Source organism: Cnephaeus nilssonii (assembly GCF_951640355.1).
Source record: "Cnephaeus nilssonii genome assembly, chromosome: 19".
Lineage (NCBI taxonomy): Eukaryota > Metazoa > Chordata > Mammalia > Chiroptera > Vespertilionidae > Cnephaeus > Cnephaeus nilssonii.
Window position 1 is genome coordinate 40,350,020 of NC_137090.1, and position 23,605 is coordinate 40,373,624.

A 23,605-nucleotide genomic window follows, 5' to 3' on the forward strand; every position below is an offset into this window, starting at 1 on the left:
GGCTCTGCCATTCACTGACTGACTTTGCATGAGATATTAACTTAGAATCTTACTCAGGGCAAGTTATTAACTTCTTCAAGGATGTTTCAAGGATTCCCAGTACTGTGCGTAGCACTTAGTAGGTGCTTCAATAATGGTGACTGGCTACTATTACTGTTGCTATTGTTGTTAATAGTTGTCATTTTTTGTTTCTTTTCTGGGGGTTGGCTTTTGGAGTGCTTTACCCAACTGAAGTTGGGGAGCAGGGGCTGGCATCACACGTTCTTCTCATATCTGCTCCGAGGGCTTATTAAGGACTTGAATGCATGAGTAAGTGAATGAATGAACACATACTGTTGCCTCCTCCAGGCATATCCCTCACAGAAGCCACTGGCTGCATGGACCCGGGACTTGGCCTTGCGTGTGGAACAGTTTGAGCTGTGGGCTAGTCGTGCCCGGCCTCCTGTGATCTTCTGGCTGTCTGGCTTCACCTTCCCCACTGGCTTCCTCACTGCTGTACTGCAGTCTTCAGCTCGCCAAAACAACGTGAGCCACGTGCAAAGTGTTACAGGGATTGGATGCTGGGGACATGTATTTACTTTTCGGGGGGCCTCCCTTATTCTCACCTTCAATCCCAGATTTCAGTGGACTGCCTCTCTTGGGAGTTTATCGTTTCCACTGTGGATGACAGCAACCTAGTGTATCCACCTAAGGTAGGAGCCAGATGTGCTTGGGGCTCTGAGCAAAGGCGGGAATGGTGGAGGAGGGTGCTGGAAGCAAAGGTGGGAAACAACTGGTTGAGTTGGGAGGAGAGGTGGCAGGTCAGGGGTGCTGGCAATCAATGGTTTCAACTTCCCATAACCTGCCCCCATGTCTCCCCAGGATGGTGTCTGGGTTCGAGGCCTGTACCTGGAAGGTGCTGGCTGGGACCGGAAGAGCTCCTGCTTGGTGGAGGCAGAGCCCATGCAGCTTGTCTGCCTCATGCCCACGATCCACTTCCGGCCTACAGAGAGTAGAAAGAAGAGCGCCAAGGGTGGGACACTCCTTCAGACCTGCCTACCCCACTCCTAGTTTGTAGCCTACCCCATCCTCTGCTGCAGCCTCCTGCCCTGTTTTCCCAGAGGCTCCGGGTCTGATTCCCTCTCTTTTCCCTCAGGTATGTACTCCTGTCCTTGCTACTACTATACCATCCGGGCAGGCAACTCAGACAGAGCCTCCTTTGTCATCGGGATCGACCTCCGGTGTGGCACCATGACATCTGATCATTGGATCAAGAGGGGCACTGCTCTGCTCATGAACTTGGACAACTGAGAAGGCCTCCTCTTCTCCCCGCTAGAGAGGATCGGGGACTCTTAAGAACCCAAGCTGACAATACACCTCTGGCCGAGGCTGGACCTCCCTCAAGTCTTGACCTTGGTTGAATTTGTTGTGCGATGGGCCCTGGAGATACCTAGTGTGCTAGCCATCAAGGCGGAAGAATTGTATTGGAGTTCAGTGCAGTAAAACACCCGTGTCTACGAGTCTTAAGTTTCTCAGTGGGATGTTGGGGTTTGAGGAGGAAACCTTACAGAGGACCTGGGAGCTCCAGCGAGCGGCTACTGGATGGGGAAAGAAGCGAGGGAAGTGGGAGGCCTTGAGACAGAGGCGTGGCCTCGAATGAATGGGCAGAGCAGGAGGGCATGAAGAAGGTGTGGCTAAGTCTAAGTGCTGGACTGAATCGGGGGCGGGATTTACTTCGGAAAGGCGCGTGATCCAAATGGAATAGGGGTTTGACAGACGGGGATCGGGGCTGGACCCCGCACGTTGTACCCCGAAGCCTGCAATCCACGTTTGGCATATTTTTCGGCACTTGCGCTGAGGCGAAAGGGACCGGCAAAAGGCGGGGCGGAGCCCGAGAAGGGGGTACTTTGGCGCGAGGAGGGGCGGGACCATGAGAAGGGGGCGGGGTTGGGGGCGGGGTTTGTGTTGGAAAATCCAACTGCGCCACGGGGAGGAGCGGCCCCCCCAGCCCCGACCTGGGAGAGGGGGGGCCGCTCGACCCCCTGGGAGACCTTGGGGAATCTGAACACCTGGGACACCTAGGATCAGGTAACCGGGAGCCGCGAGGGCGTCTGGAAAGAGGGAAACCATCTCCTCTCAGGGGGGCGGGACGCCTGAGTCGCAGGCAGAGTAGAGCTAGGGATGGACATCTGGGTCTCAGCAAAGGCATTGGGAAGAAGACTGGGGCGCAAGACACCCGGGTGCCCTAGAAAAGAGCAGGGCGGGTGCGGGGAGAGCCGAGAGGCAGATGGCTTGGTTCCGGATGTTGTGAGGGGCCTGGAAGGACGCGCGGTCCCTCTTGGGCTGGGATTCCCCTTCTCGAAAATGGGGCGGGGCGGCCGCGGGGCTCCCTAACTACAGGTCAGAGTTGGCAGATAGGTCAGTGAGATGGCCTTGGAGGTCGGACGTGGTTAGGCAGGGTTGGGTCTCCGATCCCGGGGCCACTTCGAGTTTCTCCCCAGTACTTTTCACGAATGGGTGTTATATCTTCAACCCTGACCCTCACACCAGGAGCTCCGATTGCCTCCATGCTGTGGCCTCCGCCTCATCGCCGCCGCCCCTCACCTCCCTTCACTCGGCCTCATCCCGCTGATCTGTCATCCCTGGTCCTGCCTCGCTCTGCCCTTTCCGTTCCTAACCCTCGCGGGGCTCGGGCCATTCTTCGTGCTTGACCTTCCCGACGTAGCCACGAGATGGCGAGGGCGAGACGCGTTGCCCGAGCTGCGGGGAGTGAGGTGGGAACAGGGCCTTGAGAGCAGCCGAAGCCCCCCTCCCTGGCCGGAGGGCAAGGTGGGCTGAGGTGCTCTTGGGGTTTCCTGTCATCCCCGCCCCGGCTCGGGACTCGGTCTCCGCCTCCCGGGGCTGGGGTAAATACCGAGGAGGGGGCACGCGGGCTGGTTACCAAGCAACTCAGATTCGCTGCCAGTCGCTGTGGTTTGTGGCTGTGTCTTGGGGTGGGAGTTGGCGAGCATGGGGGACTGGGGGACTGGGAAAGGTCGAGGGCAGGGTGCTTGATTCTCGGGACAGCCAGGCTTTGGGAGGAAGGAGGGGAGGCAGCGAATTGGCACTAAAATGGATCCGGCGGGTGTCAGGTGGGAGGGGGGGACCCTGCTCCCTTCACCTCCCCGGGTTGCTTACCCTGTTGCCAGAGTAACTGGAGAGCTAGACTGCGGAGCCAGATTCCCGAACTCTCGAGTAGGCCCAATCCGCTCCAGCGGACGTCCCTGACGTCAGAGCCCGGGCAGCCAATGAGGAGGCGTTGTACAGCGACAGGAAGAGGGAGAGGGGCGGGGCAGAGGTGGGGGAGAGGCTGGGGCAGCTGCGGGGGACCTGCACGTGCACTCCCACACGCTCGCGCCACGGCCCCTCCCTCCGCCGCACGCGTCGGAACCCGCCCCCCCGCGCCTGCGCCGCGGGCCCGCGCTCGCCACCCCCAGGCCCCCTTGAGACTGTTTGCTGGGTGTGCAGGGCTGGGCCCCTCGGCGCCTCCCGACCCAGACGTGTGGGTCCACCTGCTCTCTTCCTCGAGGTCTCGAACCAGTAATGCCCAGTCTTGGGTGGGATCGGCCGGCTACCTGTTTCCCACCAACCTCCCAGCTGGCACCCCACTCCCAGGTGGTGGGCAGGGCGGAGCTGTGGTTTCCGGCCCCACAAGCTCCGCCGCTGCCTTCCCGGACTTTGGCTTTGGTTGCCTCCCCAGGAGGAACCGAACGGGTGCCAGCGCCCCTTGCCGAGGCTTCAGTCGCTCAGGCCCAGCTGCTGTTGGTTGGTGGCGGGGGAGGGCCCTGCGGGGAAGCCCCGGACGGCCCTGGTGACTTCCCGGGCCATCACGTCCTTTCTTCGCTTGGATTCTTCGATAGGCACCAAAATCCTTCCCTTCTTCACTCGTCTCGGTGCTCTTTGCACCTCCCTCACCTCCTCCCCAGCCGTTTGTGCCCGTTTCCACTCGCCCTTCCCGGCTTCTCCCAGTAGTTATATAACTCTTCCTCTTGCCGTGTCCTGGTTTCAACTCCACAGACTCCGCCCTGGAACAGCGCGGGGAGGGGCAGGAGAGTGGGGGACCCAGACAGATTCCGGCTGGCGGCCCGCAGAGGCACCGGGCTCTCCCTGATGGGAGACAGAACCCCGCGGGATCCGGTGCCCCCGCCCCACACCTCCCACCTCCCACCCGAGAGCTCGCTCAGGAGAGAGAAGGCACAGTATCTCTGAGAGGCGTGTCGGGACTCCGGGACTCCGTCAGAAATGTGGGTTGGGAGGTCAGGGCCGGAGGCGGAGAGGTGGAGCCGAGAGGCCCCAGTCCCTGGGGTTGGAGCCGTGCTGAGGGTAAAAGAGATAAAAGCAGGAGCAGGATGCTAGGGTCCAGCTTCCACCTTCCTCCCCTTTTTGGGTTCCCAGAATTCCTAAAGCTATTTTCCAAAAAGCTTAGCCAGCGGCCCCTCTCCACCTCTAGGTGTCAAAGGTCTGTATTAGAGATGGCCTGGGATGATGTCACCAGTGCACGTGCCCCGGAATTGTTGCCAGGCAATGAGGCCTCCCCTATCCATTCCGGCCCCCCACCTCTGCCCCAATTTCAGATCCAGCCCCGTGCCATCTTTTCCCCCTTTCCCTTCCCTGGGCCTTAGCATCCAGCAGGTGGGAAACCCTGGCCTGGAGTTTTGTAACGGGGAGGGCACGGGCGTGGTGTGGTGCAAAGACCCTTTGCTGGGCTCAGGGAACTCTCGGTCACTTTTCCCTAGATTGGCACAGGCGAGCTTTCCCTCCCAGCCCCCTCCTCTCTGGGAAGAGCCTCCAGATGTCTTTTTACTTTCCCATCTCCTGCATCGCCTAGTCCTATGGCTCGGCGTTCATTTTGTGTTGAAGTGAGAGTAGTGGCAGGACAGCTACCCCCCAGGAGGAGAGCTGTGTGTGGCATGGAGGATTCACCTGACACCAGCTCATCTCTGACCTTAATCAATGGCACCCCCACCTCCCCCCTCAACAGTGAGGAGAAGGGCCAAGAAATAGTACTAGATTGAAAGGTCAGTGTGTTTGTCCTGTGTAGGTGGGTGGGTCTTTCTCTTAAGGGAGGACTCCGTTGGTAGCTATGGCTGCCCTTGTCTATTAAGTCCTGGGGTTGGTTACAGTTATTGGAAAAAAATTGGTTCCTCTTTTTATATACCTTATATACCTTGAAGCTTGGGCTGTCAGATCAGACTTCATTCCATAGGAACTTGGAAAGGTCACAACATCTCTGAGCTTCATATTCTTAATCTGGAAAATTTAAATATCAATAGAGTACCTTCCTTCTAGGCAGGTGGGAGAATGAAAAATGATATAATTTATGCATAGCATTTAGCACAGTGCCTGGCACAAAATGAACACTGAACGAATGCTTGTTATGAAATTGCTAAGTGGTGTGAGTTACTATTTTTATTATTAAAGTTGGTAGGCCTGCTTTAAACTGGCCAGTACCTTCGGAGTTCTTCAGGGAGAAGTGGAGAGTTTGTGTTAATTCGGTGGTGGTGGTGGTGGTGGTGGTGGTGGTGGTGGTGAGGGGACTGGGGATTAGCTTCCACCGCTTTGTGCACTTTATTTGATGAAGGCTTTAGTCAGATTTGTTTTGCTTTCTTTAGGTTTATTTTTCCTCCTCTTGGAGAAGAAACAGCTAAGACTATTCCTCTGGCTGTGAAAATAAAATAATTGTATTGTGGTTCTAGACTTTTAAGCAAGACCCCAGTCCCCTCCCTATGTTGTTCTCTGGAGCCTTTCAATTTGCAAAGGAACTCCACAGTTTCCTTTTCGGGGACAGGGCTAGGCTGAGGGGTGTGTAAAATGTTGGGGTGGGTGAGTGGAGAGAGACTAGTGCTGGGGGCTGGAGGGGGGGGCGGGTAGTTAAAGGAAGAGACCGGAAGGGAGGAGGGAGCCTGCTGGTGGGGAGGGAGGGAAGGGAGGAGGAGGTGGAGGAGGAGGAGGAGGAGGAGGACGAGGAGGAGGAGGAGGAGGGAGGGAGGGGGTTGGGGAGAGCCTGCTACAGTTCTTTGTTTGACTCCGGGACTCAGGGACGGGGAGGAGGAGGGAGGGAGGCAGAGGCTGCTGGCGCTGGGGCAGGCCCAGGAGGCAGAGGAGGGACCATCTCCCCCGCCCCCCAGCCCCCACTCCCCCCCTGCTGCTCCCCCCTCCCTACCCGGACTCCGGGGGCACCGCCGGGGGACAGACACCCAGCAGGTAACCCAGGCCTGACTTGCCCTCTCCTCTCGGATTTTCCTTCACTCCTTCCCGGATGACCCCTTTCCCCGGTTCCGTCTCCTCGTTTTCCCCGGCCATGCCTCTTTTCCCTCGGCCCTCCTTGTTCCGTCTCCCCGACTTGGGCTGGCCGCCCGCTGGCCGCGCCGCGGTCTCGTGCAGCCCGACTCCCTTCCCCTCGTCCGACAGTCTGTGCGCCCCAGGTCTGCCCGGGGCACCTTTTGGGGCTCTGTCTCACTGCTCCTCCGGGCTTTGCTTTCCTTCGGACCTGTCCCCTGGGGCTCTAAAGGAAGGAGGGGGTCCCTGTCTTTTTCTTGCTCCCCCAATTCCCCGCCCCCCAACTCTGGCCCCCCTTTTCCTTCTAGCAGTCTCTAGGGGTGGGGAGAGAACCGGAATTTGGGGGGCCTTTTGTGGGGGCAAAGGCTGTGTGTCGCTTGGGAGAGGGGCTGTGAGTGTGTGTGCGGGTTCAGGGGGTGGTTGGCAACCCGGCTGCCTCTGTTGTCCCTTTAAATGGTCCTCACATTTCTGGGGACTCGTGGTGGAGAGGGGGTGGCGGGCTGCTTGCCTGGGGGGGGGGGGGGTAGGGGCCTGGGTTAGTCCACACAATCAGGGGTGGTAATGATTTAAAGGGACAGTCTTGGTGTGGCCGCTGCCACCCTGTGCCAGCAGGAAGGGGAGCTGGGGCGCAGGCAGGCCATGTCTGGAGAGGCTTGGCTGAAGAGCAGGGCATTTGAGGCTGAGTCTGTTGTGGGGCCTGTCAGGTCTGGGACTGCTGTGGCTGGGAAAGTGCAAGGAGGGGTGACAGCTTGCCCTGGGGGGCATTCATCCTGGGCTTTCTCCAAGACCCACTTTTGGGTTCATGGACTCCTGGGCCAAGAGTCATTGAGTCCAAACCACAGAGCCTGTCGGTCACCAGGTTAGGGCCATGGGCGGGTCTGCAGGTCAGCAGCCTGGCTTGGGCACATTGGAGCTGGTCCTTCAGCTTCCCCTTTTGTTGTTTGGCTCTGTGCACTAGAAAGCCCCAGCCCCTCCCCCAGCTCCCTCTCCCAGTCCACATAACCCCCCCCCCCCAAACACACCCACCCCAGCTGTTGGACAGATGAATTACAGCCTCCGGCTTCGGGCCAGGGCTGGTGAGGGATTAAAGCTCTGGGGCTGGCCCTTTAAATGGCTGTTGGCCCCTCCCCCACTCTGGTGTCCAGACACCCCATACACCCACCACTGACCCCCTTGGCCCCTTACTCCTCCTCTTAGTTTGTCCTAAGGTCTGGCACTCCTTTTTCTCCAGACTAGAGCCTCCCCAGTGTCCCCTTCCCCTCTAAAATAATCACATACACAATAGTACAGACCTCTGTCTGTCTGTCTGTCTTTTTCCCCTTCTCTCTCCCTGGTTCCACATTCTGAGTGACCCTGTCCTGGAGGGTTCCAGTCTCAAGCTCCCTTCTCCAGCAGAAGCAACCTGCCAGCCTGGCCTCCCTAGACTGCAGCTGACCACTGCCCTGGTCCAGTGAGGGGCCTTGATTGGGTCAGAAATAGCACCTCCCTGGGGGCAGTGTCATCAGCAGCCCAGGCAGCTTGCAGCACATTGCATCATGGAGGCTGGGGGCTGGAGGCCTGAGTCTCTGGGGCAGGGGAAGAATGGGGGCTGGAAGGCCAGGGAATGGAGAGACTGGACTGAGAGCCCAAGTATCTGGGGAGCCTAAGAATCTGGGTCCTTAAGGGCAGAGAACTGTGGCTAAGGGAACAGAAAACAGATCCCTGAGGAGTGAGTTTGAGGTGAAGGGAGACTTAGGTCTGATCCCTGGATGGACACCTGGTTCTTGGCCTTAGACGTATGCAAAAAGATATGCTAAAAGACGTAGCTTGTCTCAGAGTTAGGAGAAGAGGGAGTAGGCCTCTATCACCTTCCTGGGCCACACAGAAGAGGAAGGAGGTGATGGGGAAACAGGATATGGCCTTGAGGGGTGGGATAGAAGGGAGGCTTGCAGCAGAGGCCACTTCCAGACCCAGGACCAGAGTCACAGTCCTTGCTAAGGAGGAAGGCTTCTCCCTGCTGGGCCTGTTCATCTAGTCTGGCCACCTGTGCTGCTCAGGAGACCTGCCTGTACCCGCCTGGGGAAGAAGAGGGGGCAGAGTCCAGAGGGTGGGGTTGACTGGTGTCTTGATAAGGTTAGGGAGGAGGCAGAGCTGAAGGGAGAGGATCGGCTTGCCTGGGGCCAGGATTGAAGGTGACTAGGATGCAGATGTCAAGGGTAGCTGGGCCTACTCTGGGCTAGGGACTCTCAGCAGGAGGGTGCACTCAGAAGAGAGATCTTGGGTTGGATAACCACTTATGCAGATACTATAGCATGCTCCCTTTACCCCCAGTCCAGAAGCTTCCTAAAGGGGAAGGCTGGAGGACCACTTTGGCTATGGCATTTCTGGTTGCCATGGGAAACAGATTCTCCCATCCCATCTGATCACCAGAGCCAGGTTTCTCCTCAGTAAGGGCACAGATAGCATAGGGAAATTCTCCAGACTGGAAGAACCCATCTTTAACTGGCTTTTTCTCTTTTAGGTTCCCCCAGGCACCATGCCATCCCCATAGTACCACCCACCTCACCCACTGTGGTCTGCTGCACCCCACCTTTGGGGCACTGATTCCAATGAGACAGGGCACACCAAACTCCATCTGGTAAGTCCTACCCCTGAGTACTACACCCCACCTTATTCCAGTAGTCGGATCTGCACCACATGCTTGAAGAATAGTGGTATGATCTGGATCAGCGGTCCCCAACCACGGGTGGTCCGTGAGGTCCGAAAGATTGGCGACCGCTGATCTGGATCATGCCCACTCCTCTGAGCATCCCCTCACCATGGTGCTCGAGTGGTTCAGCCTTCCTAGTTTATGGAGCTCCCCTCTGTTGCCTGTGAATGGTTCAGCCCTATACTTCACCAGTCTCTCCATTACCACCAAAAAGTCCTCCCCCTAGTGCTACAACTCAGTTGCTTATTGAATTGCATTAAGCTAGGGTTTGCAAGCTGGAAAGTAGAGGTGAGATACACTGGAAGGATTTTTCTTGGGAGGGGGAGGACAGGGCTTTGCCCCTCTAAGAGTTGTGGGTTTGGAGAGATACTGGAGACCATTGCTACAATAATCTGCTCCTGCTGTGGCAGTCTTGGCCTCTCACCTTTCCTTCCAGATCCCCTTCTGTTCTGTTCTCTCCCCACTGCACTATAGCATTTGCCCCCACTCACACACATTCTAACTTTTACTCCTCTGCTGCTTGCTTCTCTCCTTCTGCCAGTTCTTAGCCTGAGGTCCTGATCCATCTGCCGTTCCCCTGTAGGAGAGAAGATAGTTACCTATGGCAGGGACTTAAGTTCTGTGAATGGGCTTTGCTCTTCCCCATTACTCGCTGAATTGTTGAGTGGGACTGTTTGTTTTCTGTATCTCTGGCAAGGTGGTTTGCACATTGGTGTACCTCAGTGGCATTGTGTTGAAAGAATGTGTTAACCGAATGAGCGTCATGGCCAGGAAACCTATGGCTTCTGAGATCTGTTGCACAGCCACCTCCCCACACCTTCTGTAGAGGACATGAGGCATTTGGGGTGGTAATCTGGGATAGAGCTGAGGGGGAGGCTGAGCCAGGAAATGGCCCGTGAGGATACAACCAACAGAGGGAGAATAGGACAGAGGCATGATAGGAGGGTGGTAAGAATGAGCCTCTTGAAAGAAGCCCAGCTCTTCCACTCTCTTGCAGAATGACCTGGACCAAGTTACCTAACCTTCCTGAGCCTCAATTTCCTCATCTGAAAAATGCGGTAATAAAAGTAACTCCTACATCAGATTTTGGGGAAGACTTTTAAAAATGTATAGAAAGTGATTAACACAGTGCCTAGCATGTAATAAATATCCAGTAAATGCTAGCAATTATTAACATAATGGGAGCCCCAGGGAGCTGGAGGATAAGCAAGGATATTGAGGAATAGGACAGAACTTGATAGAAGGCAGACAGCCACCCCGATACTTGTCAAACAGAAGGATCACTGATCCTGCAAGGTGTTAGGATTCAGGGTAGTGAGGTGAGGAGTCAACAGGGTCAGTCTGCTCCAGTGTTTCCCTGTCAGGAACATGAGGCAAACACAGGAGGGTATGTGCAGAGACACGTGACCAGGAAAGTGATGCAGAGGCAGACCCAGACAAAAGACCGAGCCAGGAGCCAGGCAGACACACAGACAGAGACAGCTGCGCAGAGTCATGTAGACAGGCATAATGACAGGAACGCATCAGACACGGGCTCTGAAGACAAGATGAACAGATATGCAGGTGCACAGAGACGCACACCGGGACCCACACAGAGCCGACCTTACTAGACAGCCTGGTGAACACAGCGGTCCAGTCAAAGGCAGACACAAGGCTCGCAGTGACACACAGCGGGCCGGGGCCGGCACTGTCACTCCTTGGTGGGGGGGCGGGGAGGGGCCAGCAGCGGGGGAAGGCTGGAGAAGGGAATCCCGAGCGGGCGGCCCGCCCGGGTGGCTGAGTCACAGCGGAGCCCCAGCCGGCGGCCCTCTCCTCCGCCTCCCCTCCCCCTCCCCCAGGTAAGAAGCGAGCCTGAAACCCCTCGCTTCCACCGGGCAGAATGAGGCCTTGGCTGGGAGCGGGGTGCGGCGGGGTTCCGGGACGGGCACCCCCCGCGCGCGTGCAGCGTGTCTGCTGACTGCCTGCTCGGTACAGCCCTATTTGCGGGGTCTGTCTTTGGCAGCACGTGAGTCTGTGTGCGCCCATCTGGCCCCTGACGCCGCGTCCCGCACGGCCGGAGCGGTGCGTGGAGGGGCTTCTCGGGATTCAAGGCCGGAGAGAGTTAAGTGGGTGTGATTGATCGAGTGGGTTTCTCTCGGGGTTCTAGGGGGAGGGGGTCGGTTAAAGTCCCCAAGTCCGGAGCCCGGATGGAGGGGGCGGAGCTAGGCTTAGCCGGGAGTGCCCGGATGGAGAGGGCGTGGCGTCGGCCGGAGAGGAATTAACCCTTTGTGAGCTGCTGACTCCCGGGACTGTGGGTCCGGCGGGAGAGGCTGGAATGTCTGCCTACAAGCGTACGCTATTCCCAGCCTGGCTTTGGCCGCGTGCGTCTGCCTCTCATCTGTTGTCGAGGATTCTCGGTGTCTTTGTGGCTGTCCCCTCGCCTTGGTTAGTACGGACACTGGGAGTCGGGGAGGGCTGTTCCTGCCCCAAAGCGAGAGTGGAGGTGAGAGTGGACCGCGAGCCGGCTGCCGGCGCCTGAGGAACAGGTGTGAGCGCGGCGTCGGGGCTGCCGGGCGCAGGGAGGGGCCATCGTGGGGGAAGACGAGAGGGGAAATTCCGCGGGACCCGTGGTGAGCGGTGTGTGGGCTGAGTTGTGTCTGCCAATGACTGTGTGTCTGTGTTTTCAGGGAGGCGGGGGCTGAGTCAGTGGGAATAGGGGAAGGTTTTCAGGGTGACTCACGGTCCCCCACCTCAAGCCTGAATCAGACCCCGAGGGAGGGCTTTGTAGGGGAGGCGGATGGGGAGTCAGGCGTCTGGGTCCCGGGTGGGGACAAGGATCCACGGTGTGCTTAGTATACAGGAAGTTTTTGCCCTCAAGTGAGGGCTGTTGTACTGTGAGTTCCGGCAGACGGGCGGGGTGGGGGTGGGGAGGGTAAAGGTGGGAGGGGGCTAGAGGGACTGGACTCCCTGATTTAGGGAAAGCTGAGTCAGTTCCCCGTGGGAAAGGGGAAGTGGTAGAGGGGAAGTGTCATCATCGCAGAAGGGGAAGCGGCATTTCCTGGCAACTTGGTAGCGCCCTGGGCACCACTTCCCAAGCGGGGATCTGCGCCTCCTATCCGGACCCCTGGTTCTCCGTTTTCCCTTGTCTGGGCCATGGATCCCTCGACAGGGAGGGAGGGGCAGCCGGCCAGGGCTGTACTTGACCACAGTGAAGGCAGTACTTGTCCCAGAGCTTGGTAACTGAGCGGAAGGCAGTGCGGTGAAGTGAGCGAGTTCTGGCAGAAACTCCACGTGAATTGCAGAGAGGGTCCGCAGAGCCCAAGCGCCCGCCAGGGCTTGGCAAGGAGTGGCACGCTGGGACCTGTAGGGTCCAAGCGCTTGCATGCAAACAGACGACCTTGCCCTGTGGAGGGAGGACTGTTTTAACCAGAAACCCACTTGCCCTTGTGGGCTGGGTGGAAATTTCCCCACAGCGCAGACTCTACTAGCGAAGGTGAACTTTCCAGCCGCCCCCAGCCCCTCGTTGCTTTTTCTCCCCCGGCTTCCTGCCCGGCTCGAGCTCCAGCTGGAGCGCTGGCCCCGCCCCCGCTGCTTTGTACTCGACACTCGCAGCTCTTTGTACTCTAGACTCTCAATGGACCGATCCTAGGAACGGAGCCGGCTCCCTACCTGAGGGAACGCAGGGTAGGAGAGAAGGAGGCGCGGGGACCGAGACCCTAGGGTCTGAGAGGCGAGAAGGAAGAACTGAGGCTAAAGGGAAGATGCCCAGGAAAGGGTAGCACTGCGTCCTTTGTGGGTCGAACCAGCACGGACGGGAAGGGATGCGGGGGGGGGGGGGGATGCGGGGGGGGGGCGGCGTGAAGGAGGAAGTGAAACTGGTTCTGGGTTCTTTAAGGGAGTGGGTGGTGAGAGTGGGACAAGGGTGATGTCACCGCCTGTCGGGCCCCGCCCTCCTCCCTCCCAGAGGACCCCCCCAGTACACTTACACACGCCGCTTCCGCTGCGCAAGTAGCCACGTCACGGGCAACCCCCGAAATCCCCCCTCCCTTGGGGGGCGGGGGCCACGTGGGCCGTGGGGAACCGCGTGGCCCCGGCGGGGAAGGGCATAGAGGATACCGGAGCCACGCGAGAGGTGCCACTGGGGACCGTGGTGCGTGACTTTTCAGAAGTTCGGTTTGGTTTTGGGGGGTCGGTTGGTATTGAAGACAGCCAAGAGAAGTGGAGAATCGGAAGGTACTGGGTTTGAGGCTGGGAGCTTGACGGTGGTTTGGGAAGGGGTCAGGCGTGGGGAATGGAGCGCTCAGTTCGCGGCGCGGGCGGGTTTGAGCGCCGGAGAAGTCGCCGTGACGGGCCGAGCAGTTCCAGGGCACTCGGAGTGGGGCGGTCAGGCACTGGGCGAGGTGAAGTGCGGGAGGCGATCGATGCTTTGTCTGCGCTGTGCGTCTGTCAGCGGTCCATCGGTCCCTGGGCGGCGGGGCGGGAAGCGAGCATCTCGGGCGGACTAACAGGGAGCACTGCCGGATCTGTGGGTGCGTGGGACTTGCGGGGAGCGCTATCCCCCATGCCGGCCCGGGCGTGCGACTCGCCGCCTTTACCCACGCGGTTACCCCGCTGGCCCCGAGTGTCCGGTCCGAGATGGAGACCCTAGGTAGGTAGCCGCCGGGTCACGTCGGGGTCATCCGGGGCCAAGCCTGTCTGTCCAGCTCCGCCGCCCCCCCTCCCCCCGCCCGCCCGCAGCGGCCAAGCTAACCTCGCTCCTATTGGTCCTGAGCAGGCTGTTACTGAGGCGGAGACGTGGGTTATGATTGGCTTTCTGAGCAGAGAGGAAGTCCTGTGATTGGCCAGATTCCTGGAGCTTGCCAAGGCTGTCAGAGGACGCTCCCACGGAGGCCGGGTAAGCAGCTGCTGCGTTGCCTGTTGGCTCCCGACTGACCATCCCGCTCCCTGCTACTCATCCCGGTTCCGAGCCACTCTACTGGGCCCCTAGGGGATCCTTAGGCCCGGTGGGCCTACCCTCAGGGAAAGTCAAGGCCTGGTGTCCAGCGCAGGTGGCAGAGCTGAACCTAGCCCCAGAACTCCCACTGTTTTAGCCCGCTAACGTCACCCTTTGCTTCTTCCTCTCTGTAGAATTGGCTGTGAACGGCCCTGGGTGGCCCTCGAGGGCAGTGGGCTCTCCTGTCAGAGCGGTTGGAGTTGGGACCATCCCCCCAGAGAGCTGGGGCAGGGGGCCGTGCCCGATCTCCAGGGCTCCTGGGGCCACTGCTGACCTGGTAAGGGAAAAACTATGGCTGGGTTGGCAGTGTGTATACCGGCAGCTCAGGCTATGCTCCCAGTAAGACCATAATCTCTTCCCTGACTCAGGCTGGATGCATCGGGCAGTGGACCCTCCAGGGGCCCGCGCTGCACGGGAAGCCTTTGCCCTTGGGGGCTTGAGCTGTGCTGGGGCGTGGAGCTCCTGCCCGCCCCATCCCCCTCCTCGTAGCGCATGGCTGCCTGGAGGCAGGTGAGAACTTGGGCCATCTTTCTGTCTCCAGGAATTTGTCTTTCCATCTCCTGTGCCCCTCAATCTCTTTCATTCTCTGGGTTTCTGCCATTCTGTGGGCCTCAGTGCAGTTCTCAGCTGCCTCCTCTTATTCCCCCTGTCCCCTCCTTCCTGGGTAGGGACGATACTGCTCCATCTTGATGTGCATTAACCTTCTCTCTCCAGGTGCTCTGCCAGCATCGGGCAGTCCCCACTCTCTGCTCCCCTACCCCCTTCACATGGCAGTAGCTCTGGGCACCCCAACAAACCATATTATGTTCCAGGGTGAGTGAGGATTCAGAGGTGCTGGGGATGGGTGGTAAGGCTGGGGTTTTAAAAGAGTTCCTTCAACCCTGACCACTCCCCCTCTCCAACCCCTTCTGCTCTGTAGGACACCCACTCCAAGACCCCTCCATGGGAAGCTGGAATCCTTGCATGGCTGTGTGCAGGCACTGCTCCGGGAACCAGCCCAGCCAGGGCTGTGGGAGCAACTTGGGCAGCTGTACGAGTCAGAGCATGACAGCGAGGAGGCCATACGCTGCTACCACAGCGCCCTTCGATATGGAGGAAGCTTGGCTGAGCTGGGGCCCCACATTGGCCGACTACAGCAGGTGGGATGAGGCAAGACATAATAGGCAAGGATTGTGCCTTGTGGCTCAGTGCCCTCATCTTATGCCTTCTTCTGTCCTGTCCCCTATACCCTTCCCCCACCTCTCCAGGCCCAGCTCTGGAACTTTCATGCTGGCTCCTGCCAGCACCGAGCCAAGATCCTGCCCCCCCTGGAGCAAGTATGGAACTTGCTGCACATTGAGGTGAGACCAGGGCTGGCTGGGATAGGGAGGGGGGTTGGGCCAGGTATGCACCTGAGCCATTCTCCTCTCTTTTTGTCCTCAGCACAAGCGGAACTATGGGGCCAAGCGGGGGGGTCCCCCAGTGAAACGAGCCGCTGAACCCCCAGTGGTGCAGCCTGTGCCTCCTGCAGTACTCTCAGGCCCTTCAGGGGAGGAGGGCCTCAGCCCTGGAGGCAAGCGCAGAAGAGGCTGCAACTCCGAGCAGGTCTGGTTGGGTGTGGGCAGATGGGCAGTGAGTGGGAAGACTGGGGCAAGGAATGGGATTCTCACCCCCCCCCCTTTTCTTCTAGACTGGCCTTCCCCCAGGGCTGCCGCTGCCACCACCACCATTACCACCACCACCACCACCACCACCACCACCCCTGCCGAGCCTAGCCACCAGCTCTCCATTCCAGCTGACCAAGCCAGGGCTGTGGAGTACCTTGCATGGAGATGCCTGGGGCCCCGAGCGCAAGGGTTCAGCACCCCCAGAGCGCCAAGTGAGCAACTGTCTGTTGACCTTCACCTCTTACCTGCGAGTACCTGTGTCCTCCATTTTTCACTCAGTGTCCTCATTTGTCTTCCACAGGAGCAGCGGCACTCGCTGTCTCACCCATATCCATACTCAGCTCCAACCTACAATGCGCAACCCCCTGGCCACCGGCTGGTCCTGGGTACACCCCCAGGCCCAGGTCCCCGCCCCCCAGGAGCAGAGAGCCATGGCTGCCCGCCTGCCACCCGTCCCCCCGGAAGTGACCTTAGAGAGAGCAGAGTTCAGAGGTCGCGGATGGACTCCAGCGTTTCACCAGCAGCAACCACCGCCTGCGTGCCTTACGCCCCTTCCCGGCCCCCCGGCCTCCCCGGCACCACCACCAGCAGCAGTAGCAGCAGCAGCAGCAGCAATGGTCTCCGGGGCATGGAGCCGAGCCCAGGCATGGTGAGTGATGGCCTCAGTGGGAAGAGGGAGCGGGGTGATCAGTGGGTGCTTGTCTGAGGTGACCTAGCAGACCTCTGACCAGTCTCCTCCTTCACTTGTAGCCGGGCGCTGACCATTACCAAACTCCCGCACTGGAGGTCGCTTCTCACCAAGGCCGCCTGGGGCCCTCGACACATAGTGGTCGGAAACCTTTCCTGGCAGCTCCTGCTGCCACTCCCCATCTGTCCCTACCACCTGGCCCCCCCTCACCTCCTCCACCCCCCTGTCCCCGCCTCTCACGCCCTCCACACCCCCCAGCCTGGCTGAAGGGCCCGGCCTGCCGGTCAGCCCGTGAGGATGGAGAGATCTTAGAGGATCTCTTCTTCGGGGCTGAGGGACGCCCTCGCCCTCATCCACTACCCTTCCCGCACCGTGAGGGCTTCTTGGGGCCTCTGGCCCCCCGTTTTTCTGTGGGCACTCAGGATTCGCACATCCCTCCTACTCCCCCAACCACCAGCAGCAGCAGCAACAATGGCAGCCACAGCAGCAGCCCTACTGGGCCTGTATCCTTCCCCCCACCTCCCTATTTGGCCAGAAGTATGGACCCCCTTCCCCGGCCCCCCAGCCCAACACTGAGCCCCCAAGACCCACCTCTTGCACCCCTAACTCTTGCCCTGCCTCCAGCCCCTTCCTCCTCTTGCCACCAAAATACCTCAGGAAGCTTCAGGCGCCCGGAGAGCCCTCGGCCCAGGATCTCCTTCCCAAAGACCCCCGAGGTGGGGCCAGGGCCATCCCCAGGCCCCCTGAATAAAGCCCCCCAGCCTGTGCCGCCAGCGGTTGGGGAACTGCCTGTCCGAGGTGCACGACTCTTTGATTTTCCCTCTACCCCGCCGGAGGATCAGTTTGAGGAGCCCGCTGAATTCAAGATCCTGCCTGATGGGCTGGCCAACATCATGAAAATGCTGGATGAATCCATTCGAAAGGAGGAGGAGCAGCAACAACAGGAGGCAGGCGGAGCCCCTCCACCCCCCTTAAAGGAGCCCTTTGCATCGCTGCAGCCTCCATTCTCCACTGACACAGCCCCAACCACCACTGCTGTTGCCACTGCCGCCGCCGCTGCCACCACCACCACAGCCACAGCCACCCAGGAACAGGAGAAGAAGCCACCACCAGCTCTACCACCACCACCACCATTAGCCAAGTTCCCTCTTCCCCCCCAGCCACAGCCGCCGCCACCCCCACTACCCCCAGCAGCCAGCCCAGCCAGCCTGCTCAAATCCTTGGCCTCTGTGCTGGAGGGACAAAAGTACTGTTACCGGGGGACAGGAGCAGCTGTTTCTACCCGTCCTGGGCCCTTGCCCAGCACTCAGTATTCCCCAAGTCCCCCATCAGGTGCTACTGCCCCGCCACCCACCTCAGCGGCCCCTAGTGCCCAGGGCTCCCCACAGTCCTCTGCTTCCTCATCATCTCAGTTCTCTACCTCAGGTGGGCCCTGGGTCCGGGAGCACAGGGCAGGCGAAGAGCCAGCCCTGGGCCCCATGACCCCTGTCCCGCCGCCCCCACCCCTGCCTCTGCCCCCTGCTCGCTCTGAGTCTGAGGTGCTAGAAGAGATCAGTCGGGCTTGTGAGACCCTTGTGGAGCGGGTGGGCTGGAGTGCCACAGACACGGCAGGCCCAGTGGACACGGCAGACCCTGTGGACACGGCAGACCCAGTGGACAGTGGAACTGAGCGACTAATGCCTCCTGCCCAGGCTAAGGAGGAGAGTGGTGGGGTGGTGGCAGTGACGGGACCAGGGAGCAGTAAGCGGCGGCAGAAAGAGCACCAGAAGGAACATCAGAAAGAGCATCGGCGGCATAGGCGGGCCTGTAAGGACATTGTGGGTCGGCGGCCCCGTGAGGGCAGGGCCAAGGCCAAGGCCAAGGTCCCCAAAGAAAAGAGTCGCCGGGTGCTGGGGAACCTGGACCTGCAGAGTGAGGAGATCCAGGGTCGTGAGAAGGCCCGGCCTGATACTGGTGGGGCCTCAAAGGCTAAGCCACCCCCAGCTCCGGCCCTTCCACCAGCTCCTGCACCCTCTGCTCAGCCCACGCCTGCATCATCAGCCCCCGTCCCTGGGAAGAAGTCTCGTGAGGAAGCTCCAGGGCCACCGGGTGTCAGCCGGGCTGATATGCTCAAGCTGCGATCACTTAGTGAAGGGCCCCCCAAGGAGCTGAAGATCCGGCTTATCAAGGTAGAGAGTGGTGACAAGGAGACCTTTATCGCCTCTGAGGTGGAAGAGCGGAGGCTGCGCATGGCGGACCTCACCATCAGCCACTGTGCTGCCGATGTCGTGCGTGCCAGCAAGTGAGTGAGGGACTCACCCGTGAGGCTGCTGGCCTGGCCCAGTGGGAGGCTCCCTTCCCCCATCACCCTATTCTGTCCTCATTTCATTGTCCTCCCACAGGAATGCCAAGGTGAAAGGGAAGTTTAGAGAGTCCTACCTTTCCCCTGCCCAGTCTGTGAAACCGAAGATCAACACAGAGGAGAAGCTGCCCCGGGAAAAACTCAACCCGCCCACACCCAGCATCTATGTATGTGTGCCCCCGCCAGAGGGTTCACTGACAGTGTTGGGGGCTGTTGGGGTGCTCAGCCTGAGACGGGGCTCTGATCCAGCCCTGTCTTCTGGTTGTCCCTCAGCTGGAGAGCAAACGGGACGCCTTCTCACCAGTGTTGCTGCAGTTCTGTACAGACCCTCGAAATCCCATCACCGTGATCCGGGGCCTGGCAGGGTCCCTGCGGCTCAGTGAGTGTGGGGGATAGAAAAGTGGGGGACGGATGCAAGGATTTGGGGGTTTGGGACTCTGAGAGCCCCCACTCTTAAAGACCCAGGATAGTGGCTGGCTATCGCGAGCTTTCCTTAGTCATAGGTAGGCTGTATTTGAAGGGCGCTCTGAGTGATGGGTGAGCTGGACTCGGGCTTTTCTCCCATCTGTATCTCCAACAGTAGGCAAGTGGGAAGGGGATATATCTCAGGGCCTGGTTAGTCACTTTTAGTTTTCTTGGTGATTAAGGATGAGAAGAATACAGATTGTAGAGTACCTCTGAAGACCCATGATTTGAGGCTTCTCTTTTTCAACCTTTATTGTGCAAAATTTCAAACACATAAAAGCAGAGGGAACCATATAGAAATGTAGAAATCAATCTCGTTTCCTCTATACCCATATATTTTCCTTCTACTGAGTTACTCAAAGCACATTCGAGGCTTTCACTTGGCTTAAGTCTTTCATTGCATCTAATGATAGCTTCAAGAATCTGTCACTCATTAAGCACCGACTGTATGCCAAGTGCTGTGCACATGTGGCCTCATGCACACCTGAGGACTCTGGTGGAGGGATTGAAGCTCAGAGCAGCAGTGGGAGAGGGGGTTGATGAGGGATGGCCAGCCTTCCCAGCTTCCTGTGGGGCTGGGGTTCTGCCTGTTCCCTGGCTTTACCTCTGAAGCCGATGTCCAGCCTGTCAGAGGCTTGGGGAGTCCGAGGACAGAGTGAGTTGGGTCCTCGATCCCTCCCTTCTGCCTCTTCCCCGACACCCTGCTCCGTCTTCCCTTGCAGACTTGGGCCTCTTCTCCACCAAGACCCTGGTGGAGGCGAGTGGTGAGCACACCGTGGAGGTGCGCACCCAGGTGCAGCAGCCCTCAGATGAGAACTGGGATCTGACGGGCACTCGACAGATCTGGCCCTGTGAGAGTTCCCGTTCCCATACCACCATTGCCAAGTATGCACAGTACCAGGCCTCATCATTTCAGGAGTCCTTACAGGTGAGAGGCAAGCACAGGGAGGCAGGGATGCGGGTCAGGGGACTTGGAGTGGGGCTGCTGCGGGAGGGCTCCTGGAAGGTGGCTGACTCAGCCTGTGGCCAAGCAGGAGGAGAAGGAGAGTGAGGATGAGGAGTCGGAGGAACCAGACAGCACCACGGGAACCCCTCCCAGGTACCGTACAGTCCGCCCCTTCCTTTCCTTTCTGACTTCTTCCCTTCCCTGTGCTTCTCCGCCAATGTGTGTCTTCACCCCCACAGCAGCACACCAGATCCGAAGAACCATCACATCATCAAGTTTGGCACCAACATCGACCTATCCGATGCCAAGCGGTCAGTGGGGTTGAGGCCAGCAAAGCTGGGGCAGGATTGCTGATGGGTCTGCAGGGCGGGGATAGCTTCTCACTTTTATTGACTCTCTCACGGCCGCAGGTGGAAGCCACAACTGCAGGAGCTGCTGAAGCTGCCCGCCTTCATGCGGGTAACATCTACCGGCAACATGCTGAGCCACGTGGGCCACACGATTCTGGGCATGAACACGGTACAGCTGTACATGAAGGTCCCCGGCAGCCGAACACCAGGTGCAGAAAGCGCGCGGGGGGCGGGGCTGGTGCCGGTGCTGCTTTCAGCCAATGAGGGCCAAAGGGTGGCCTTGGGAAGGAGCTCAGGCTCGGCTAGGCCAGCCATGGCGTTCTCTATTGCCCCCTGCAGGCCACCAAGAGAACAACAACTTCTGCTCTGTCAACATCAACATAGGCCCAGGCGACTGTGAGTGGTTCGCGGTGCATGAACACTACTGGGAGACCATCAGCGCTTTCTGTGACCGGTGCGCACCCCCCCGCGCCCCCAACACACACACTAGGCCCACCCCCCATGTCCCATCTCTGGGTCCCCAGTTTTCCATCTGACCCTGTGGCCACCCCACAGGCACGGTGTGGACTACCTGACAGGTTCCTGGTGGCCAATCCTGGATGATCTCTATGCTTCCAATATCCCTGTGTACCGCTTCGTGCAGCGCCCCGGAGACCTCGTGTGGATTAATGCGGGGACCGTGCACTGGGTGCAGGCCACCGGCTGGTGCAACAACATCGCCTGGAACGTTGGGCCCCTCACCGGTGAGAGGGTGGGGTGCAGAGACACTCAGTGGGGAGGGGGTTGGAGCCTCTTGGAGGGGGAGAGGAGGAGCCAGCTGTGAGGGAAGGGGCTGGGGTCCAAGTAGCTGGGAGATGTTTGAGAATCCTGTAGTGACTGCTTCTGGCCCACAGCCTATCAATACCAGCTGGCCCTGGAACGATATGAGTGGAACGAGGTGAAGAACGTCAAATCCATTGTGCCCATGATTCACGTGTCCTGGAACGTGGCTCGTACCGTCAAAATCAGCGACCCCGATTTGTTCAAGATGATCAAGTGAGGGTCCTATTTGAGAGGGAGCCCATTTCCACCAGACCTGGTCCCACTCTTGTTCTGCCTGTAGAATGCAACCCCATTCTCCATCTTTCTCTCCACTCTTTACTCCTGCGCCCTGCAGTGTTACAGTGCTGGAGCGGTGGCAAGGTGCCTGCTCCAAGGAATTTTATTTGACAGTGGCCCAAATAGATCAAAACCCACATGACATTTTAACGGGGCCTAGTAAATGAGGGCTACCGTCCCGCCTTGCTAGCAGCCCTACCTTACCACCACTCGCCCTCCCCCCACCCCCAGGTTCTGCCTCCTGCAGTCCATGAAGCACTGCCAGGTGCAACGGGAGAGCCTAGTGCGGGCGGGGAAGAAAATCGCCTACCAGGGCCGGGTTAAGGATGAGCCTGCCTACTACTGCAACGAATGCGACGTGAGTGGGCCGGCTTCCCTCCTTCCTGGGAGAAAGGAGCCCCGAGGGGCGTTCCTCCCGGTGACTGCCCCCCTCCCTGTCCCAGGTGGAGGTGTTCAACATCCTGTTCGTGACGAGTGAGAACGGCAGCCGCAACACTTACCTGGTGCACTGCGAGGCCTGTGCCCGGCGCCGCAGCGCGGGCCTGCAGGGCGTGGTGGTGCTGGAGCAGTACCGCACCGAGGAGCTGGCGCAGGCCTACGACGCCTTCACGCTGGTGAGGCCGCCGCGCAGCGGCTCGGGGCGGGCCGTCGGGCGGGACCCGCAGGGGCGGGCTAATGGGGTGGGCCAACCCACCCCTGAGCCCCCCGCCCGCTTTCTCCCCACAGGCCCCCGCCAGCACGTCTCGATGAGGCCGGATGCCCCGCCCTCCTGCCGGCCTGCAGGGCGCCGCGGGGCCACCAGCACATGCCTGGGCTGGACCTAGGTCCCGCCTCTGGCCGGGAAGGGGGACGGGCATAGCCCTTCCACCCCATTGGCAGCTCCCCTTCACTTAATTTATTAAGAAAAAAAATTTTTTAAACAAATATGAGGAAAAAAGGAAAAAAAAAAAAAGGGAGACGGGGGAGGGGGCTGGCAGCCCCTCGCCCACCAGCGCCTCCTCTCACCGACTTTGGCCTTTCTAGCAACAGACACAAGGACCAGGCTCCGGCGGCGGCGGGGGTCACATACGGGTTCCCTCACGCCTGCCAGCCGCCTGCCCGGCGCAGATGCACGCGGCTCGTGTATGTACATAAATGTTACGGCAGCCGAGGATTTTAATGAGATTCTTTCTATGGGCTTTACCCCTCCCTCAGAACCTCTTTTTTTATTCCCAATGCTAGCTGTGATCCCTGTACATGTCTCTTGTTTATTCACTTCGTTATGATTTGTATTTTGTTTTTTTGTTTGTTTTTAATTTATAACAGTCCCACTCACCTATTTATTCATTTTTGGGAAAACTCGACCTCCCGCACCCCCCAAACTATCCCACCCACCCCTCCAGGGCCGCCCGCCGCAGGGCTCTCCCTGCGCCCCAGTGTGTGTCCGGGCCCGGCCCGGCCCACCCGTCTCCGCCCGTCCACGGCTCCAGCCGGGTTCTCATGGTGCTCAAATCCGCTCCCCTCCCCTACGTCCTGCACTTTCTTGGACCAGACCCTCCTCGCCCCATCCGACCCGACCCCAACCCTGCCTGAGGGTGAGCGACTCCTGTACTGTAGGGGAAGAAGTGGGAACTGAAATGGTATTTTGTAAAAAAAATAAATAAAATAAAAAAATTTAAAAGTTTTAAAGAAAGAACTATGAGGAAAAGGAACCCCATCCTTTCCAGCCCCGGCCAATTTTAAAAACACGGACCTTCCCCTTACGCCCCCACCCTTTTCTTTTTAAGTGTGAAACAGCCCAGGGCCAGGGCCAGGGCCTCCCTGGGGCAGGGACACCCCGGGAAGAATTTCTCTGGGGCTTTATTTTCGTGTTGTCAGTTTTTTCTCCTCCATGCTGGGGCTGCGGAGGGGTGGGGGGTTTACAGTCCCGCCCCCTCGCACTGCACTGTCTCTCTGCCCCAGGGGCAGAGGGGTCTTCCCAATCCTACCCCTATTTTCGGTGATTTTTGTGTGAGAATATTAATATTAAAAATAAAACCAGAAAAAAAAAATCCTGTTTTTAGTGTGCTGATGATAGGGAGAATACTGGGAAGAAGGGCTGCAAACCGTGATTGATGGGGAGATTGCCCAGACC

At 59.0% G+C, this 23,605-nt stretch overlaps 2 protein-coding genes across 7 annotated transcripts in view; both read left to right on the plus strand.

The window, feature by feature from the left end:
• DNAH2 (dynein axonemal heavy chain 2) overlaps positions 1-1,479 on the plus strand; it is a 102,089-nt gene extending 100,610 nt beyond the window's left edge. The window contains exons 85-88 of the mRNA XM_079798918.1: positions 349-525; positions 618-692; positions 862-1,012; positions 1,136-1,479. Of these exons, the coding sequence (XP_079655044.1) occupies positions 349-525; positions 618-692; positions 862-1,012; positions 1,136-1,290 (558 nt within the window). The 3' untranslated portion in view covers positions 1,291-1,479. The remainder of the gene's footprint in view (positions 1-348; positions 526-617; positions 693-861; positions 1,013-1,135) is intronic.
• A 471-nt stretch (positions 1,480-1,950) lies between these two features.
• KDM6B (lysine demethylase 6B) lies at positions 1,951-23,482 on the plus strand. Of its 6 annotated transcripts, XM_079796936.1 has the most exons (24): positions 6,045-6,222; positions 8,798-8,914; positions 13,740-13,859; positions 14,093-14,235; positions 14,327-14,468; positions 14,673-14,771; positions 14,878-15,097; positions 15,206-15,298; positions 15,381-15,542; positions 15,628-15,816; positions 15,906-16,253; positions 16,355-18,573; positions 18,674-18,800; positions 18,907-19,012; positions 19,821-20,026; positions 20,133-20,197; positions 20,284-20,355; positions 20,455-20,603; positions 20,734-20,848; positions 20,950-21,137; positions 21,288-21,429; positions 21,724-21,850; positions 21,936-22,106; positions 22,219-23,479. In XM_079796936.1, exons 5-24 carry the CDS (start codon positions 14,332-14,334, stop codon positions 22,240-22,242), a joined length of 4,959 nt encoding a protein of 1,652 aa, XP_079653062.1. In that variant the 5' UTR covers positions 6,045-6,222; positions 8,798-8,914; positions 13,740-13,859; positions 14,093-14,235; positions 14,327-14,331; the 3' UTR covers positions 22,243-23,479. The 6 variants fall into 6 exon arrangements, with proteins under 6 accessions (XP_079653057.1, XP_079653062.1, XP_079653061.1 ...); XM_079796931.1 differs by lacking the exon at positions 6,045-6,222 and adding an exon at positions 1,951-2,067 and having other exon boundaries at positions 21,936-23,482; XM_079796935.1 differs by lacking the exons at positions 6,045-6,222; positions 8,798-8,914 and adding an exon at positions 10,070-11,511 and having other exon boundaries at positions 21,936-23,482.
• Positions 23,483-23,605: the final 123 nt, after the last annotated feature.

Excerpts from the sequence above, each read along its gene's own strand:
- KDM6B (XM_079796931.1), top strand. The coding sequence starts at position 14,332 with ATGCATCGGGCAGTGGACCCTCCAGGGGCCCGCGCTGCACGGGAAGCC. Across the intron at positions 20,849-20,949 it reads ATCAGCGCTTTCTGTGACCG|GCACGGTGTGGACTACCTGA; the intron begins GTGCGCACCCCC and ends GCCACCCCACAG. Across the intron at positions 21,138-21,287 it reads GAACGTTGGGCCCCTCACCG|CCTATCAATACCAGCTGGCC; the intron begins GTGAGAGGGTGG and ends TCTGGCCCACAG.